Source organism: Barbus barbus (assembly GCF_936440315.1).
Source record: "Barbus barbus genome assembly, chromosome: 4".
Classification (NCBI taxonomy): Eukaryota; Metazoa; Chordata; class Actinopteri; order Cypriniformes; family Cyprinidae; genus Barbus; species Barbus barbus.
In genome coordinates this window covers 11,011,339-11,031,586 of record NC_136732.1, presented here as the reverse complement: position 1 = coordinate 11,031,586, position 20,248 = coordinate 11,011,339, and the positions used below count along the sequence as shown (strand labels likewise).

The window sequence follows — 20,248 nt, the reverse complement described above, 5'->3', positions numbered from 1 at the left end:
TAAGGAAGCACTAAATTGATCAGTAGAGACAGTAAAGATTTCCATTTTAAATAAATGCTGTTCTTTTGAACTTACTATTCATTAAAGAATCCTGTTAATTAAATGCATCATGGTTTCCACAAAACCATTAAGCAGCACCATAGATCATTATAAGAACGTGAAAAAAAAAAAGTTTCTTGTGCAGCAAATCAGCATATTAGAATGATTTCTGAATGATCATGTGACACTGAAAATGTATTAAAAATAAAAGTTTTTTGTAATATTACTATTCATAATATTACTGCTTTTACTGTATTTTGATCAAATAAATGCAGCCTTGTTTAAACATATTGCAAACTTTTACTGACCCCAAACATTTGAATGGTAGTGTTCGTGAAACTGTAAACATTATGCAACCAAATAACATTTTAAAGACCAACGCTGGTCACATGACCCGATTAAGTCGTTTACTTAGCCGCATGGGATCCATTTATCTTGGAAATATTGTTATTTTTGCCAATCTGAGTCAAGAAAGAGACAGAAATTTGAGGCTTGAGAGAGAAAATGTGGTTGAAAACACTGAATTCTGATTTGGGTATATACTGCAGATTTTGGCAAACATAGTAGGTCAAACATCCAGAAAACTGCACACTGTCCACAGTAAATAAAACAATAATACAAGTAGTATGCTATTCTGAACACAACCACTGACTACCTCAACCAAACCTCTCAATATGAATACTCATCCCACTCAAACTGGTCTGGGATGAATCGAGGCCAGAACTGTGCAGTGAACAGCGGTCTTTAAAATGCCCAAGCTTCTCTGTTATTCTTCTTAGACGGGATTTTGTAGGACCATACAACTAAACAGCTCTATGTCTTAGCCACTAGGTTCGTGTGAAGCTACACTCGGGAAGAAATGGCTTGGGTCGAAACCCGAGCCATAACACCAGCTAAGGAAAAGGCCCAGACTGCATTACGCAACAGTGGGCTGCAGTGAGTTTATTCTCGGTCTCTGGAGACGGGCGGTATGGCTCGAAGCCATCCACCTGCTCAGGCCCAGAGGATCCCAGACCACAGACACTGTTCCTAACAACAGGTCAGGTGTGCAGAATGTTCCTAACCACTACCGCTGTGGGATTAACACACAGCCAACTAATTACAGAGCGAGAGCGGAGTCAACCTCAGCAGAAACTGAAAGGAATTAGAGAATATTGTCTCAGATGGTTTAGTTAGTTTGTGCAAACACTGGCATGTCTCATACAGTGTTGTTATTATGCTTCTGCAGATTAACAGACAGTAACAAGACTCCATCTTTGTGGTCAACATGTGCGTAAAACCACTGGCAAGGAAGTCGTTAGATGATGACATGTGTTTTTTGTTTGTTTCACTTTGCACTAGCACATTTGAGACTTACAAGCACACAGTGTCTTTATTGCAACACTTTAGTATTAATATGTAACAATGCAGAGATATTATAGTTAACTAAAACCATAAAGTTTTTGTTACTTGAAATAGCACAAATGTTAACTGAAATAAAATAAACTTTTTTAAAATTCAACTATTTCCCAAGAAAACCTCTCTCATTTTCATTTTGTTTAACTTCTACCAAAACTACTACTAATACTAAAATAATAATAAAAAAAAAATGACAAACAGCACGAAAATTACTAAAACTTCTTCAAATTAAAATGAGAAAAAAAAAATACAAAATAAAAACTACAATAGTATCTCATTGATACTAAAATAACAAACTACATGCAAAGACATCTTCAGAATAAGAATATAGATTTTTTTGAGGCATGTTTCAATATCTTTATTTACTTTTTTTTTTATTACTCACATGCACAAAATAAAAAATTTGTTTGTAAATTTACCAGCAAAATTAACTGGAAAATCATTTTCACAATCATATTCTAGTAGTTCTTAGTATCTTTTGCAGCATGGTGATAAAATGCACCAACGCAGCAAGATGAGAGTGACCGTGTCAGTAAAAGAACCCTGTTGCTTTATTGGGATATGAGGGAATCGGAGAGCTACCTACTGCATGCAGTTACATGGCTCATATCCTTCTCAGGCACAAGCAGCACACCCGAAATAGATCAAGAAAAACAGAAAATAAATCAAAGGGCAAGAAGCAGCCCACTGACAGACACTGGCTGTGTAACTTATGACGGATGCTGGCCTAATTAAGGTGCTGGGAACAAATGAAGTAGTGAGGTACGCAGGAGTATCTGTGCTTTCATCAGACTTGTCCAGTAAGAATTTGAGATGCCGTGTGGCTGTGAAACAAGATTCCACGACGACCAATTCAGCTGCTTACAAGAGCGCAAGACAAGATGATCTAGAGCGCTAGACAAGATGCTGAAGAATTAAAAACAGATGTTTTCAAGTATCTGATATATCACTGAACAAAATAAAACATGAACAATGAGTGCCAAACACAATGAGGTCATGAAAAGCACTAAGGATTTTACTGATGCCATAAACACGTAATACACTGTATTCTGTATTCCATCTAAAGCTAAAGGACTAGCATCTGCTTATCCGCTTTCCTCATATATCTGTTTTCACTGGTACAACAGAGTCAGAACAGATGCAACAGATGGCAAAGCAAGCAAAGAAATTAAACATGTCAGCTTTAAGACATTACAGAAATACATTTGAAAAGTTGTACTATTAAGGTCTTTGCACACCGATTCCAAAATTATCGTCCGAAATTTTCACACGTTAAAAAATATATACGACCTCATGTTGTGTCAATTATGCTTTACACACTGCCTCCAAAATAAATTTTGGTTGGATTTTTTGCGTTTTCGCATCTGTAGCAAGCATTTTGATAGGAAAGGATGACGAATACGAAAAAAACGCATACAATAATTTCGGACTCATATGTCAAAAATACGGTTTGCAAGAGTCTCTTGTAAAATCTCTGTTAATTTGTATGCACTAGCTTCCTCTCTTAATCTTGAAGAGACAAAGCAACCCAAAATTGCTAATATGAACCATGTAGGAACTTCCTTGGAGAGCTTGAAGGCAGCAGTAATTTAAATCAGAGAATATACTGTATATACTACCGTTGAGTTGAGGTCAGTAACAAAAAAAAACAGTAAAGACATTTATAATGTAACAAAAGATATCTATTTCAAATAAACTGTGTTCTTTTGAACTTTCGATTCAAAGATTCCTGTAAAAATGTAGCACGGTTTCCACAAAAATGTTAAGTAGCACAACTGTTTTCAACATTAGCCGGGTTTCTATTACAGATCTGCGCAAAACGTTAAAAACCTATTGCGAATTCACGGCGTTTCCATTAACCGATGTTATGCGACTAAAACGTAAACGTTTTTTTCCTCTCGCGATAAGTCAATGCCGACGGATGTTGTCAAGTTTACGTATATTGCAGCCACCGCACTAGCCATTATTTTTTACTCGAAAGAGACGCATGCTTCTATATTTAGCGAAGCAGCGTGGAGAGCCGCTTCTGAAACGTGCCGTGGCGCAGCTGGTATAAACACAAGCCAAGGAAAGCCCTTTATACTTGAGAGCAGCCATGTATGAGGTGTTTCTTGGAGGTTATAGTACATTAAACAATGATCGTGTGACTTTACGTATGCCAGGTGGCCTGTTAATGCGAAAAATAAACCTGTTCCAAAAACATTCCTTTTTCGAATTGCCTGAAAAACCACCTCATGCGAGCGTAAAAACTTAACAGCGTAATTTCAAATCACAATTTCAATTTGCGCAATTTGAAGGGTAATGGAAAAGTAGCTAATGATAATAATAAGAAATGTTTCTTGAGCATCAAATCGGCATATTAGAATGATTCTGAAGAATCATGAGAAACGGAAAACTGGAGTAATGATGCTGAAAATTCAGCTGTACATTACAGGAATAAATTACATTTGAAAAAATATATATTTTATAAAAATCAGATCACACAAATCAATAACTTACCAGTTCACAGTACTCAAAAACAAGCAGGAAAGGGATGGCCTCCACACACTGACCAAGACACTGGAGTATATTCGGATGCTGAAGAACCCTGTAAACACGCAATTAATGAAAAACATTCTAGCCATATATAACAGATTTCTGCTCACCGTAATAATGTTTATACATTATATATAATAGCTTTAAATACACCATTAAAAATGAAAAAAATGATCTCCACCAGAAATTATTTTCTGCTTACGTAGCCAAGTGTTAAACGTTTTTGTAAGTGTAAATGTTTTTATTTTTTTCTCATTTTCTAAACAAAATATAAGTGGTAGGATGGTTACGTTTGGAGTGCTGGGTGGGTTGTGATCCACCTCAAGTCAAAAAAGAGCCCATGTCTATGATGTTCTCAGTCTAGATGTGATGCGAGTGCCACCCAGTCACAAGCCAACCAAATCCCAACGGATAAACTCAAGTCCTGCCCTACATTATTTGGTTTCAAAGTTGACGTGCTTACAGTAGATCAAAACTTCCCAGCTATCACAACTGTATCACCTGTATGGGTCTCCTTGCTGCAGGAACTCATTCTGCTCTTTGGAGCTGGCATTGGCCTTCAGCTCTTTGACAACCGCTCGGGCGACTCCGGGGTCCACGTAGATCTCACTGAGCAGAACCTGTCAGAAACAGAGAAATTACTTTCATAATGGGCCGATCCAAGTGATTCAGAAAGGAACCGAGTCCTTCTGGCAAACGAGGCCTGTTAGGTGTATCACAGCGCAGCAGGTGGCTCAGATGAGCATGTTCCCATGGCTCAGCTAGGCAGGAAAAAGCATCAGGAAACAAGGTTTTCCCTTAAGTCTTAATCTCGGTAAACACATCCACACACAGGCTGTGGGAGGACCGCTTGAGTGCCATATAATGCTCCCTCGTACACGTCAAACTCTTGCCCCTGAGGGCCCTCGGCATAGAGATGAAAGCAAGTACCAACAAGATCACGAGATGTGATTATTTAAGATGATTCCTCAGGAGAAATTGTACATTTGTCCTTGACAAATACTTCAGAAGTCACTGCTCTGCTTTCACACAATGTATGTAACAAGACTAAAGTCTACCAATACACCTTCACACTTTCAGTGTACTGTGTAAATACAGGAAGACGAGCTTACCTTTCCAAACCAGCCATTCCCAATCTCCTGAATGTAACTGAGAGTGTGTCGTGCCACACGAGGACCTGATGAGACATCTAAAAAAACAAAAATCAGACAAACATAGAGATGGATTAATGCCACCAAATAAACACCAAATGCAAAGAAAAGGAAAAAGTCACTGTAATGCTTCAGCTACTCTGAATACAACGCTCAAAATCAATGTAAGAACAAAGTCAAATGCTGTTATGTAAGGCAGACCCTTTATTCATCACAATACGGTTTTATTTTTTCAGAAGTATTTTGAAAACAGTTAATCTACTTTATTCCGTAAATGTAAAGACTTCAGCATTGTGTGTTACACAAGTCAATTTAGGCTGGTTTAATGCAGCGCAGTGTTTATTTGCCTCATGATCTGCCTGAAAAATACGCGACGCCACAACACAGTCACCAGCTGACATTAACTCTTGAGATCACTGATGTTTACTCTTACTATTTGATATGCTGATTTGCTGCTCAAAAAACCTTATTATCAACATTTAAAACAGTTGAGTACATTTTTTCAGGGTTCTTTAATGAATAGAAAGATCAGCATTTATCTGAAATAAAAAGCTTTTGTTGCATTATACACTATACCATTCAATAGCTTGGATTCAGAAAAAAAAATTTTGGGGGGGAGAGAAATTATACAAATTAATACTTTTATTTAGCAAGGATGCTTTAAATTGCTCAAAAGTGATGATAAAGACATTTATAATGTTACAAAAGATTTCTATTTCAGATAAATGCTGTTCTTCTAAACTTTCTATTCATCAAAGAAACCTGAAAAAAAAAACTACTCAGTTGTTATCAACATAATAATAATAATAAATGTTTTTGAGCCGCAAATCAGAATATTAGAATGATTTCCGAAGGATCATGTGACTGGAGTAATCTCAGATTTGAAATCACAGGAATAAATTACATTTGAAAAAATATTCAAATAGAAAAGTTATTTTAAAAAGTACAAATATTTCAAAATCTGACTGTTCAAAAGCTTTTGACAGGTAGTAGTGTACAATGATTTTTGATAGTTTTTTATCTCCAAGGATTTAAAAAAAAAAAAAAAAGAAGACAAAATCTTGTTGGTTTTAGAGGTGATTTTAGGAAAACTCAATTCTAATTTCTTAAGTAATATGCTTATAAAATAAAAATCAGGTTATGTCACACTACAGCACATATCAATTGCTCAAGCACACCTACAGCAATGTCATATGGATATACATTTGAAACATTTTTGAAGGTAGCGTCTTTATTATGGCGAATGAATGTTTACTAAAGTTGCAAAACTGCAGCCAATTCTGGCTCATGATCCACACATTGAAAACATGAGACGAATTCATCTACAGTATCATTCAAAAGTTTAAAGGCAGTAAGATTTTTTTTTTTTTTATTAATACTTTTAATTAGCAGGGATATATTAAATTGATCAAACGTGATAGCAAAGACATTTACAATGCGACAAACGATTTATATTTAAAATAAATGCTGTTTTTTTAACTTTCTATTAATCAAAAAATGCTGAAAAAATATTTTCCACAAACCCCTAACCCTAACTGTTTTCAACATTGATAATAATAAGAATAATGTTTCTTGAGCAGCAAATCTGGATATTTGAATGATTTCTGAAGCCTTCTGCACCCTTAGTGAGCATAAGAGACTTCTTTCAAACGCATTAAAACATCTCGCAGACCCCCAAACTTTGAACTTTGTACTCCATGCAAAGGAGTGCATTTGCAGATGTGCTGAGAGGGCAAGGCGCATGTTTCTGACCTGTCATCCGGGGTAACTGGAGTTGAGGGGGTCCAGGGAGGGGCACAGGTGGAACAGCGAGTGTGTAAACTTCCGCAGGCGACTGCATAGAGGGGGTGTCCTCCGCTGGGGGCGTGAAATCAACCTCATCCTCAAAGTGGTCTTCAAACTCCTGACACATTACAAATCACATTTGAATACTCTTGAACTGTTCACAGACTGAGCTTGCTCAAAACAACTGACTTTATTTCACTCACCTTGAAGTTGATCTCTTGCTCTTTGCAGCAGGAAGCACAGTTGAGCAACAGTACCACAAGGGCCACCAACACAGCCAGAGACAACAGCAGCGAGATGGTCAGAGAGAAATCCACATATCCAGCAGCCTCTGCTGAACACAAACACCTGATTAAAGCTCAGTGTGTTACGCAGCGGATGGACGTTAATGGAGAGATAACTGTGTAGCAAGCGGGATTATTTAAAATGAGAGAAACCACATACTCATTTAATCATTCCTCTGCTCTAGGACACTTATCTGCTTAGGTGTCTAGAGTAACAACATAGCAGGTTCCCATCAAGAGAGGTTAAAAGCCTACTTAACACCAAGAACTGATTATAATGGGAGCCATTTAGTAATGACACATCGCACTACAACACACACATCTGATGTAGACACAGTTGTTTAAAATAGCAATTAAGGCTGCACAATATAAGACTTTATAAGATTGGCACTGTGTTCATTTGCACATGTGCAGCTCCTAAAACAGTGTTTCAGTGTCTAAGAGCAGCTTAGGTTTATTTACTATGAATTTATTCAATTAAATCACAGCTTTTATCATTTGCATCACATTAAGCCATATCCCAATTTTGTTAAATTCTGATTTATTGCAAATCCCTAGTAGCATTTTTGCAAGTTGGTTTAGAATTCAAATGAAGCGTGTTCACACATTTTGCAATAGTTTCCAACATGACTCATCCAGGTAATTTCATAATATATTTTTCTTGTACTTAGAGACCAATGGTATGAAGAGCTCAGCAGACAGCTGCATGACAAAAAGAGTCGCAGGGTGAGTTTTTCATCTAGATGTGAAGTGTTCTGTAGAAATACACCGCTCCGATTTGCCATGTTGTTGCAGAAAAAGCGAAGCCTTAACAGCAAACAAAACACACTTTCTCCATTCTTGTCTCTCTTTGACTGATCATAGGACGAGTCTGATGCGGCCTACACGCAAACCATTTGCAGGACATTGTGCTCTAGACGAGTCTAACAGCAGTTCAGATATCAAGTGTTGAAAGGCTGGATGTGCTTCAGCACCTGTTCTGTCACTACAGCACTATTAACACCGCTCTCCATTCCTCTCATCAAAACAAAACAACCCTCTGGGGTTCAGAACAGCAGGCAGCATAATTGGTGGCAGGAGAGGTCAATAACAGATCTCAGATCAGATGAGTTGGGCCTCCAGCGTCACATGTGGCTGTGCGTGTTTGGCGTGTTGCTAACCCAGTAGTTTGTCTTGCACAATTAGCTGACAAGGAGGCGTATGTATGGATAATAAGCTAAGACCGATCTTTCACCAGTGGCTGGCATGATCTCCCATAATAGTAATAAATGTGGCATCAGTAATCCTGCAGAGCCATGAAACTTGAGGAGCAAAGACAGAGCTATTTTGAACACTAACTCATAAAAGGTGGTTTGCAGTACACAGGTCGTTGACTGGGTCGTGGCTCAACAGAAACCTTCGTTCTGCCATAATCTCCCATTTAAGATTCAAACCAATTGATCCCTTGTTGATTTGTGAGTATTAGAGTGAGATTTTCCCCTGATTTAATCTTCAACAATGGCATTAGATTTTGGAAAAGATGGCTTAATCATTTTAAACTATATTTACCTTGGATTTAAAGTCACGTTACTTTTTGGTATAGAAAAACAAAACAAAAAATAAAATTGCTTTATTTTATTTTTTATTAAACAGCGCATTACTAAACAAACAAAGGCTCTGGCTTTAAAAAAAGCATGTCAGTGCTGCTGCAACCAGCTGCAAAACACTCTTCATACTGCAGTTCATTTACAGTAGCGCACAAGGGTAAATAGATACAATAAATGCACAACAAACCAACTAAAATATATATATATATATATATATATATATATATTTACAATACAATCCATATACTGTGCAGGGAGAGGCCAAAAACCCAAAGGGCTTATTTAGAGCCTCCTCCTAAACAATGAAAAACAAATAAACTCATGAAACTAAATTAAAAGCTAGATTACAATAACAAATATATAGATACAAATTAAAATTAACATTTTTTTTACAAAAAAAAGAGAAAAAAATGAAATAATATACTCAAAACAAACCATCTATGGTACAAAATATTCAAGATAAATTGTCAAATGATTAATCGCATCCAAAATAAAAGTTTTTGTTTACATGTGTATACTGCATAGATTTATTTTGTATATATAAATACACACACATACAGTATATATTTTGATGTATATATTTATATTAATTTAATTTATATTATATATAAATATTTTAAATGTATAAACAATTTTTTTCTTAAATATATACATGCATGTGTGTGCATTTATATATACAAAATAAATATACAGAGTACACACTCATATATCATGTAAACAAAAACATTTGAACAGCACTAATTTACAGAAAGCTGTCAGGATGAGCCTTAATGCAAAATGGAAATATTTGCGAGAATTTCAATGATTTACAGATAAGGACACAACCTTAAGATGCAAGTTATACATTAAGGAAAACAGCAGGTCTCAAATGCATTTAAATACCACATGCATCTGACAGGGGGACAAACCGCTTTAAATGTGCTTATGATTTATTTATTATTGTGAAGCACTTACTATAATGCATGTCATGTTTCGAATCATGCACTTTTCCCACACCAATTTACTCTGTTCTCTGTTATTTTTATAATACAATAAGTATATAGATATAAATATAACGATCCCATCCTATGGAGAACCTCATAAATTCCAATTACGTTTTCTTTTGAATGTTTTTTTTTTTTTTTTAAAGAAACTAATACTTTTATTCAGCAAGGATGCAAGTAAGCAAATTATTATATATGTTTTAAGGGCATTTGCGCAACACCATTTTCAATTAAAAACTGAAAACATTTTGTGTGTTTTGGCCATTAATTTACACAACACTATTTTGGGGGTCTTGAAATGCATACATCTGAGAATGGTTTTCAAGGTGCAAGGTTTTGAAATCAATATTATTGTCTCTGTGTTAACTATAAATACAAATTTGTGAAGTCGTGTGCATGCGTATTACGTGTTCACATTGTTTCTTTACAATACCAATTACTGTCAGGCATGCATTATACTGAATTTTTAGTCGTTTTCGTGGATTTGTGTGAATGGGGCTTGTTTTGACAGTGCTGTCGTCTGTATGCGAAAATGCAAAACACCTTTCCGTTTTTAGCACATCATTGTCGTGTAAACGTGCCCTTACCCTCTAGCCACATCCCTTGGACTGAAATGTACACCTGAACCCTTCAGTGCAGAGTTAAATGACAATATGATCTAACACTGCAATTACACCGAGAGCTCTGGGATGTACATGAGAGACCTGTTGCTAGGCAGCCTCGAGAGACAAGAGCCAGGCAAGTTAGTTCAATATAATACAAACGCCAAGTAATCAGTGACAACTGATTGTGTAGAAAAAAGAACACCCACCTGCCAAAAAACAAGATGTTAAATGTAACTGTTGCTTCCAGAACTAACACACATTTTTTGACCATTAAACGTTTATTGCAAGCTTATTAAGTAATCTACAGAAAATCTGGTACTGGTGATGACTTACCAAAAATGTTATTTTGCAAAACATGTCCAATGAATGGACATCATAATTTACTTCAAATGACAAAGCATGACATGAAAGCATATATGGATTTTATCAAAAAGTAAACAAATAATGGAACACTCACAATTATTTGACCATTACACCACATTTTTAGAGTTAATAATTTGAAACATTTCTAAGAACTTGGTGCTTTAAAGTTTCCTTTTAAAAATGTTCCTTTTATCATGAACACGCTTACATGTCATCAACCCACAAACAGAAGTATGCATCTTGACACTTTGACACCAGTCTCAGACATATGTCTCCAGTTGCTAATATTTCTTTCATGAAAACCAGTTGACACCAAACGTGTTAAACTGTTGATATCCATCTTTCTTGGTTACAGTCATCTCAAATGCCACAATTACTAGAATTATGCACCCCTTATACATGCACAATGAAAATTTAGGAGATTTTTGTCCTAATTTCAATATGATCACAAAACTTACACAAATTATACAAACTGTCTTAAGCTACAGTTACTACAGGGAGGCCTTGCAGGGTGTGAATATATACAATTTTAAAACATCCAATTGTGCAGAAAGGAGTATTAATTATTAATAATAAATGGTGTCTCATTTAAGTCACCAGTTTCAGACATACAGAACGTGGCATCCCTGAGCGAAAGCACTACATTACTTATTTCCTAAGTTGAGAGAAAATCAATAACAATGCTGCATCATGTGCTTTGAAAATTAAACACTGAATGGCCGAAATGTCAATGCATCTGTAACCAAGCGAGAGCAAAAGGCGGCAGGCTTCCAGCACAGTAACTGCATTGGTTATGAGGGGTTGAGAGATGTGTTGATCATTACTGCGGTCAGACTGAACCCCTGCTCCTCTGATGAGTGACGAGCAGTGGGCAGCAGCACAATCACCTCCCCGTTTGTTCTTCTTATCTGAGTCATGAGTTTATCATGACTTGGCAAGCAGCACAAATTATTCAACTGCTTCTCAGGCCAATAAACAGCAAGCTGTCAGCTCTTATTTCGGCTCTCTTGCATAATGAAGTGATGTCCGCTCACACAGAAGTGGAGATGACCCAATTGGACAGGGTGTTGTTGTCTCGATTTGGCATGTGTGTGGACAGATCCAGGTGGAGTTTTAGACAGTCCACTTACTGCCGTATTGGCTTCAAGTAAGGATGCAACACGATGAGACTAATCATCCAACAAATTACTCAATTATTGAGGCTTCTGTTAGCTTTAGAGTCATTCATATCTGGTGTAAACTGGCAAATTAGTTTGCATGTGCATCTAGACTTCTCAGTCTTTATTTCCAGCAAAACAAACAAACAAATACTGATGGAACTTGTGAGAAGACGTATAGAAAGTTGCATCATTCAAATGCTCTCTAGAATGAGGAAGTGCACCAAAGAAAGGGGCATTCTCACAACACATCCCAGGACATTTATGTTGTTTCATTGAGTGGGTGGCAAGTAGGCGGAGCTTCACTGGAATCCAGGACTTGTCAGGCTCATTGGAAAAACATGCCTGTGGCGACATTTTTGCAAAATGATATTCTGTTGCTTCTTGCATGCTTCATGATACTTTCAAAGTGAGTGGGTCTGAAAGTACCACCAACACTAAACCCTACCCTAAATCTAACCGACAGTGTTAACAAAAGCACATGCGACTTAAAAATGCATTTGCTAAAGCAGCCAAAACATTTTAGCTAACTTCAAGTCCTTGAGCTCTTTTTTACAGAGTGCCTTGGCTCTTTCACAGGACTCTTACCCAAGTGCATTGCTGTACCAGGTGAGCTACAGAGCAAGTTTACAATGTAAGAAAACCCAAACATATGGAGCTAGTTATTAGGGCTGGGACGATACATCGATGCAGAATCGATTCTGAGATTTTCAGAATGCATCGCGATTCCTCTGGAATCGATACTGTACCTAGATTTTAACAGCAGATGGCGCTCTAATCTAGTTTTTATCCGCGCACTCAAATGCTGATGAAGACGAGCGCTGAAGAGCGCTTGTGCGTTCGGCCGAGTCATGTCATTTCACCTCAGCTCAAAATGCTTTTATGACGTGAGATTAATGTAAATACAGCCCACTGTGAACACCCTTGTTATTCGCTTCAAACTTGGCGAATTTCATGAATGATTACTTTAGGTTCAAGTGTGTGTAAAGATTTGGAAACAAGCAGAGTACGGCTGTTTCTAAAGTAGGGCTGAACGATTTTCGAAGATAATCAATTGCGATTTTTTTTTTTTATCAATATTGCGATTGCGATTTAATATGCAATTATTTTTGAAAGCTTTTTATATTCTGTATTATTCAACAAAAACAAGTAATAAATCATTGTACAGTATGCAGTGTTGGGCACGTTACTTTAAAAAGTAATTAGTTATATTACTAGTTACTTCTCACAAACAGTAACTGAGTTACATCATTATAAAATAAACTAATTACCAGGGAAAGTAACTATTGTTACTTTTTTTTTTTAAATGTTCAAATATGTCAAATAGCTTGGATGCCCCCAATTTTAAATATGTTAAATGAATTAAATGGTCACTAAATAGAATAAATTATTATTATAAAACATTGTACACCAATCTACGCTATTTTAATGTTTCTGTGGGACAATGTGAGAGACACCTATCAAATTCAATAGATTTTTGTAAATATTATCAACCCTCTACTTGGCAATAGAATCTCAATTGGCTTGTAATTTTTTTTTTTGTTTACTCGCCAGACTAATATTAATTATCTGATATAGTAAAGTAAAAAAGTAAAAGTAAAGTCGTGACGTATTGTCAAGTATGGTGACCCATACTCGAAATTGGTGCTCTGCGTTTAACCCATCCAAGTGCACACACACACAGCAGTGAGTAGTGAACAAATGCACACACACACACACACACACACCGTGAACACACACCCGGAGCAGTGGGCAGCCATGCTGCGGCGCCCGGGGAGCAATTGGGGGGTTCGGTGCCTTGCTCAAGGGCACCTCAGTCGTGGTATTGAGGGTGGAGAGAGCGCTGGACATTCCCTCCCCCCACCTACAATTCCTGCCGGCCGGGGGCTCGAACTCGCAACCTTTCGATTACGAGTCCGACTCTCTAACCATTAGGCCACGACTTCCCCCAAAGTTCATATACTAATATATATAAAAAGCTTATGTTTGGAAAATGGCACAGCTTTTTTTTTATATTTCACTTAGCATCAGTCAGTCAAACATTATATGATATTATGATAATTTAGCATTAAATGATGATAGAACTTTAGTAATTAGAATAACCATGTATGAATGCACATTTGTCATGTTGACTGAACTTAGGTCTGGTGGTGGTGCTTAAGATATTGTTTGTCATTTAGTGTTTCTATAAAAAGGGGGGGGGGGGGACTACAAATAATACTGATAAGATAAAACTACTACGAATTCTACTACTAATTAGAACAATATAAAACGATTATTGAGCTGCTGGGTTCATGAATATTAATCAGGTTGCCTGCGTTCGCTCAAACTGATTCGCTGAAATCAAAACAGGAAGGATAATAGGTGAGCGCCAGCCAATGAGATTGCCGTTTGCGTATTAGTCCCGCCCACTACCGGAAAACCCGGCAGTTCTTAAAAGCTGAACAATTCCAAAGGAACTCCATTATTTTGATAGGAAAATACAACAAAGGACATCATTTACATGTAGCGCGTCAATTCTGCATGATATGTAAGACCACAAACTGCGGACTTGGCAACATAGCGTGCCAACTTGATGCTTCCTCTGAAGATTGCTTAGATGTGTTTGACTTGAAGCAGCGCAGCTAGACCGATCGCTGGGTGTCATCAAATACTGCGAGAGCTATAAGAGAGCGAGCATCTCCTTATGCTTTCTCTCGCCATACTTTGATGTCATACACCGATCGATCTTCAAGTCGAACACATCTCTTTACTCTCGCGTGTCCCGTGACAGAGTGTTATCGCAGCCTCTGCGGTTGAAAAATCAAGTTTTTTCATATCGCGATATTATCGCAAATGCAATTAATCGCTCAGCCCTATTCTAAAGCATTGCAGCGCCATCTGATGTTCAAAACTAAGATCAGAATCGATTCCAGAGGAATTGCAATGCATTCTGAAAAATCTCAGAATCGATGCGGAATCATTTCTCGATTCGCGATGCATCATCCCAGCCCTAGTAGTTGTGATGCAAACATCAAAATATTAGGCTATCATGCACAATGGCAAATGTGTTTCGAGGTCATAACATAATATTATGCAAGGTATCACAAGAAAATAAGCCTTTATTTAACAATAGTCTGTCCCTGCCATTATAATTTGTATGAAAAGGAATAAAAAATGTTGGCATTTTACTGCCACGAGTGTTCATTTCACCTGGAAACTGCTGTGAATTTTAGGTATAAGTATGTTTTTGTTTTGCACTAATGTAGGTTGGAGAAGCACGTTTTTGCCAATGAGCCTGGGTTGGTCAGGAAATCAGGACAGATCAGCATTTAGGCTAGACTTCACATGCAATGTGGTCACATGCATTTCATACTTCAGTATGTAGTTTCAGTGATCTGATCACAAGTCTTCATTTACACCTGTATTCATTGCAGACAACTTGTGATTTAGTCACACAAAAAAAACTGATGTTAATGCTGGGTGTAAACAGGGCCTAAGTCCTGCCATGAGGTCTTCAAATTTAAAGATTAAGATCGTTTTAATCATTGTGATGATAACTATCATTACTTTTACTAATATAGCCCTATATTGATGATTTGGGGTTAATGTTTCAAAACTAACGACACGCATCACAGATCTATACTGCCTGACTGTCAGTGTACTAAAAATAAAATGCTGTGTGGATGAACTTCAGCAAATGGTAAAAGGACCTCGTACACTACAACATTTGCAAGATTACAAGGATTATGACTCTAAACACAATCTCTGCTGCAACGCCACAACTAAAGCCATCAAAGCACCAATTTTGTAATAAATCCACAAACCTTATGCATAATACATTTTTGCGCAGACCTTGATAGCTACGTGCAGTAGCAGCTCAGCTTATACTAATTGAGCCTATTTATTTGTTGACTGTTAGTTACACTATCAATGGGTTGCACTTCACTTCATATATTGTTAAACACATATGACTGTCATCTCATGCACATTATCCTAACTAGCCAACTATTTGTTCCAATACAAGCTAGGGTTAGTCTGTCCATTTTAATCACTCAACACTGTAAAGGATTAACGCTGTGCACAGGTGTTTTCATTTGCTAAAATGATTGTCTGACTGGTTTAAGCGCTGCTGCTAGATTGCTCATAGTGTTATTGTATAATGACTCTGCAACTGCCCAACTGAAAATAAACAATGGTGATTAAGTCACATTTTGTGTGTAAGGTATAATCTTTTTCTTTTCTTTTTTTTGACCACACCCCACAAAGTACTGGAACAGCGTGTTTCAAAAAAAAAGGCAAAAAATTGTGTCATAGGAGCAAGCTGAAACACAGTCAAGTCAACTATCAATAGCATTCCTTCCACATTTAGCTCATCTGCATGGAACAATGTGAAGATGCAGCGAGGGTGAGAAGCGAAAGACGGCACACTCACACTCTACACAGATGACCAGAGGGGAAAAAAATGCTAACAAGGCAGAGTAAAACAGAAAGACAGTCTGACTGTGACTAGGGATGTAAACATACATAAATGCATTGATCTGGCAATAAAAATTCAAAGCATTAATTACAAAAGTATAAAAATTGATTGTCCGTTTTAGTTACGTAACAGCAAGTGTGGCCATTTGTAACCTGAATGTGCATGATTTCCTGTCTCATTCACTTCCAGTTGTTTCAAAAAAGTTAATTATGCTTGATATTGCAAACTGGTATTTGTAATCTTATTCATTTATTAGTATCATCAAACACAAGATTCTGTAGAGCAAATAGTTGTTCTGTTTACTGCACTTTGTTATTCTTCTAGTTATTAAATATTAATAAATACAAATAATTACCTATATCGTAAGTCTTGCATATTCACAAAAATGTTCACTTCCATGTTAAAAAATAAGGTGGATAATATGATAATAAAATCTAATGTTCATGTGTATATTTTTTAAATATTTAATCATAACTGTCATTCCAAAATTATATAAATAAAAGAATCAGACAGAATGAAGACCAAATTTCAGATTTCTTAATGCACTGTATCGTTTAAAAGAATCATAATGGAATCAAATCATTGTCAGAGTAAATATTCACACCCCAGCAGCACCTGGCTGACTGTTTCAAAGACCCTGAATACATATAACAAAACCAAAGCAGTGAGGAGACGCCATCTGGGTCAGAGCTATTAGTCAGCTCAGACGTCATCACATTGCGCTGGCTGCTTCCCTCACTACATCATCATCATCAGTACTTACTAATTAAGCAGACCATTTGCTTACTGAGAGACAAATGGCCCAACTGGCCTTGTAGAAAGTGGTCTTGAAAATAATACTCGTTACATGTAGATGGTTCATGTGATCATCAAACATGATTATAAACTGCTTGTAATTACTAGCTCATCTTTCTAAAAGACCTTCTAACCAAGTAAATCATTCACCCTGATAAGACTGGTATGCTTGGGTTTACACGTTGGCTTACTGTAAGTCATGCTACCTGTTTATAAGGAAGTAGTCCTACCCACCTTTGTCCGAACAAGTCTATTGCGTTTTAAGTTATGAGTGACACTTACGGTTTAGGGAACTTACAATCAAAATGACAGAAATCATCTCAAACAATAAGGTTATGCCTCCAAATAAATCCTTATCTGACTGAATGAGCTGTAAAATTCCTCTATTTTTGTTCGTCAGGAAAATAATGCAACACTCTGTATTTTAATGTGACATTATCACAAGAATATCTGTGACGAGAGCTCTTTTCAGTCTGCTAGCTGTGTTTTCAGCTTTTTTTGCTGTAACAATATGGAGAAGGCAACAGAAACTGCTTTTGTGGTCTTCTCTCCTGATTTAACGAGCATGAATAATTGACTGGAATGAACTAAGAGTCTCTTGTTTTTCTCCTCAAATCATCTTGTATGTCTTTTTCCCAGTTTGTTTTCTCACTGGTGCTTTAATTATATCTAATTGTTTATATTTTAACTAAAGTTTCACCCATAACTCACACGAAGCATCATGGGGAGCATGAAAAAGGTTATTCCCTGACCTGGTGAAACCACTAAAAAGTGTAAACCGTACATCAAAAAAAGGTTTAGAGTTCCTGTAGCTCAAACAGAAGCGTGTGGCACTAACAACAGCAGTGTCATGAGTTTGATTCCCAGGGAATGCATGAAGTGATAAACTGTAATGTAATTGCTTTGGATAAAAGCATATGCAAAATGCATAAATATAGAGTATGTCAGGTGTTTGATGACCGTATCGCTTACTCACCACATCTGCTTGCAAAACCTCTCACAGTGACACATACTTGGATCATCCTGAAGGCCAACACAATGGTCTGAGATTTGTCTATTATACTACTGATTCATTAAAGCACTCATAAGACCATAACCAGGAGTGATTTAACATCGAAGCATGACCACCAGTCAATATATGAATGAATTTCCAGTTCCAAAACAATGGTAATGTTGAATTAGTGCTTATTTGCTGATAGTTTTGCTCAGTGTCAAGGCAGTTTGTGTATAGAGAGGTCAGCTGTCAACTCATCTACTGACAGCATAACAAAAGACTACCATGGTATTTGGAAATGTCCCATGGTAGTACTGTGTACTGTCCCTTGGCGTGTCATGTACATATATAATACCATAATACTATGCCATAACAGCCCCACACTACATTTATAAAGGACAACATGAGTGAAATATGAGCAAACGCGCATTATAATATGCCTGACAATGTTGGACATCTTACCTGCGAGTGTATTTGAGACTGGAGCAGCTTGTGAGAGAGTGGCAAATCCTAGTAAACACACACCTCCACGAAGAGCCTCCATCCTCAGCACTGCAGCTAATCCACTACCAAAACTACCTAGAAACAGCTATTACATCTAAATAAATAACGCCCGAATTGGCTCATCTATGTCTATGTACATCTATACCGTTATATCCGCCGTGTCAAAGACTCATGTTGTGTGATATTAATCATACGTCGCGTTATGAGCGTTAGCTAACGCGACAGTTCTGTGATGTTTATGAAGCTAAGCTAATGCTAACCGCTACCGGCGTCTTATTTGCGATTATGTCTCATCGTTTTAAACCGCTCGTTCGTTTACTACCTCTCTCGGACGATTAAATGTGAGGATATGTCTTTTCCCAGCATTGTAAGACTTCTGGGTTCGTGGAAAAATCAAAAGCGCAGTAAACAGAGTGCTCCAGCATCTCCTTTCCGCACGAGCGCCATGTTTCGTGACGTCGCGCGCGGGCGGGTGGCGGTGACAGAACTGATGTCATTGCCTGCGTCCCAGTGTGCATACTATCCATCCTAAATTCTATATTAGTACATTTCAGTACTATTAGGGCAGATAGGGTGGATAGTATGCACATCGGGAGGCAGGGATTGTCACTGAGAGAGTTAAAGAGAGAAAAAAGAGTGTGTGTGTGTGAGAGAGAAGGTTTTGACTGTGATGAGCAATACAACACCTGCATTAGGAGGAAACTGTCACCACATCCTGTTGACCAGCAGTGGTTCTCAAACCTCTCCATGACGTACCCCCAGCCTTGCACAGTGGAGACTGCAAGACCTGAAGTGTGTGCTTGATATAGGGAGACATACAAAATGTACTTCATGGAGAGGTTTGAGAACCACTGCAGAAGGCTACAGAACAATTTTATTTATTTATTGCCACTTATTTTGGGGTCAATTGATGAAAATGATGACGGAAATGTACAGTAGGAAGATAATGAGAACCTCTGAAATTAAACAAAAGATTTTAGTTTAGTTTAGTTTAGTTTTATTCAAGGAAGGCCCAATTTAATCAATAGTATTTCAGTAACAGTTTCATAAGGCATTTGCTGTAAAAAGCCTTGTTGTTGAGGCTAAGGCCACCTTTTTTGTTAGAAATTAATTTGTGGTTTGAAGCACATAGCCTGTAATTATTTATTTATTTATTAAAGGAGTTTCTTATGCTTGCCAGGCTGCATTTATTTGATTAAGACTACAGTAAAAACCGTAATTACTGTTGATAATTATGCCAGTTTGGAATAATGTTTTTATGCTTTTCACAGAAGTCTCTTCTGCTCACCAAAACTTATTTTATTTGATTAAAAATATAAAACGAAGCTTGTATATTGTGAAATATTATTACAATTTCAGATAATTGATTTCTATTTTATTATATTTAAAACTGAAATTTATTTCTGTGATCAAAGCTGTATTTTCAGCATTATTATTCCAGTCTTCAGTGTCACATGATCCTTCAGAAATCATTCTAATATGCTGATTGCTGCTAAATTATTATTTGTATTTAATTACTAATAATGGCTCTAATTATTAGTAATGTTGCTGCTTATAATTTTGTGGAAATCGTGATATTTAAAATAAAAAAAATGTGTAACCTTAAATGT

At 36.9% G+C, this 20,248-nt stretch overlaps 1 protein-coding gene across 2 annotated transcripts in view; it reads right to left on the bottom strand.

Annotated features, from left to right (window-relative positions):
• The window catches only part of LOC306867422 (serine/threonine-protein kinase LMTK2-like), a 31,868-nt gene extending 12,756 nt beyond the window's left edge, over positions 1 to 19,112 (bottom strand). Inside the window, exons 1-6 of one of the 2 annotated variants that reach the window (XM_079413066.1) lie at positions 18,597 to 19,112; positions 7,112 to 7,239; positions 6,876 to 7,026; positions 5,085 to 5,161; positions 4,474 to 4,592; positions 3,937 to 4,024 (exon numbers count right to left, since the gene is read on the bottom strand). In XM_079413066.1, coding sequence (XP_079269192.1) covers positions 3,937 to 4,024; positions 4,474 to 4,592; positions 5,085 to 5,161; positions 6,876 to 7,026; positions 7,112 to 7,239; positions 18,597 to 18,678 — 645 coding nt within the window. In that variant the 5' untranslated portion in view covers positions 18,679 to 19,112. Of the gene's footprint in view, positions 1 to 3,936; positions 4,025 to 4,473; positions 4,593 to 5,084; positions 5,162 to 6,875; positions 7,027 to 7,111; positions 7,243 to 18,596 lie in introns of both variants that reach the window. The other variant, XM_079413065.1, reaches the window with a different exon arrangement.
• Between the last annotated feature and the right edge of the window lie 1,136 nt (positions 19,113 to 20,248).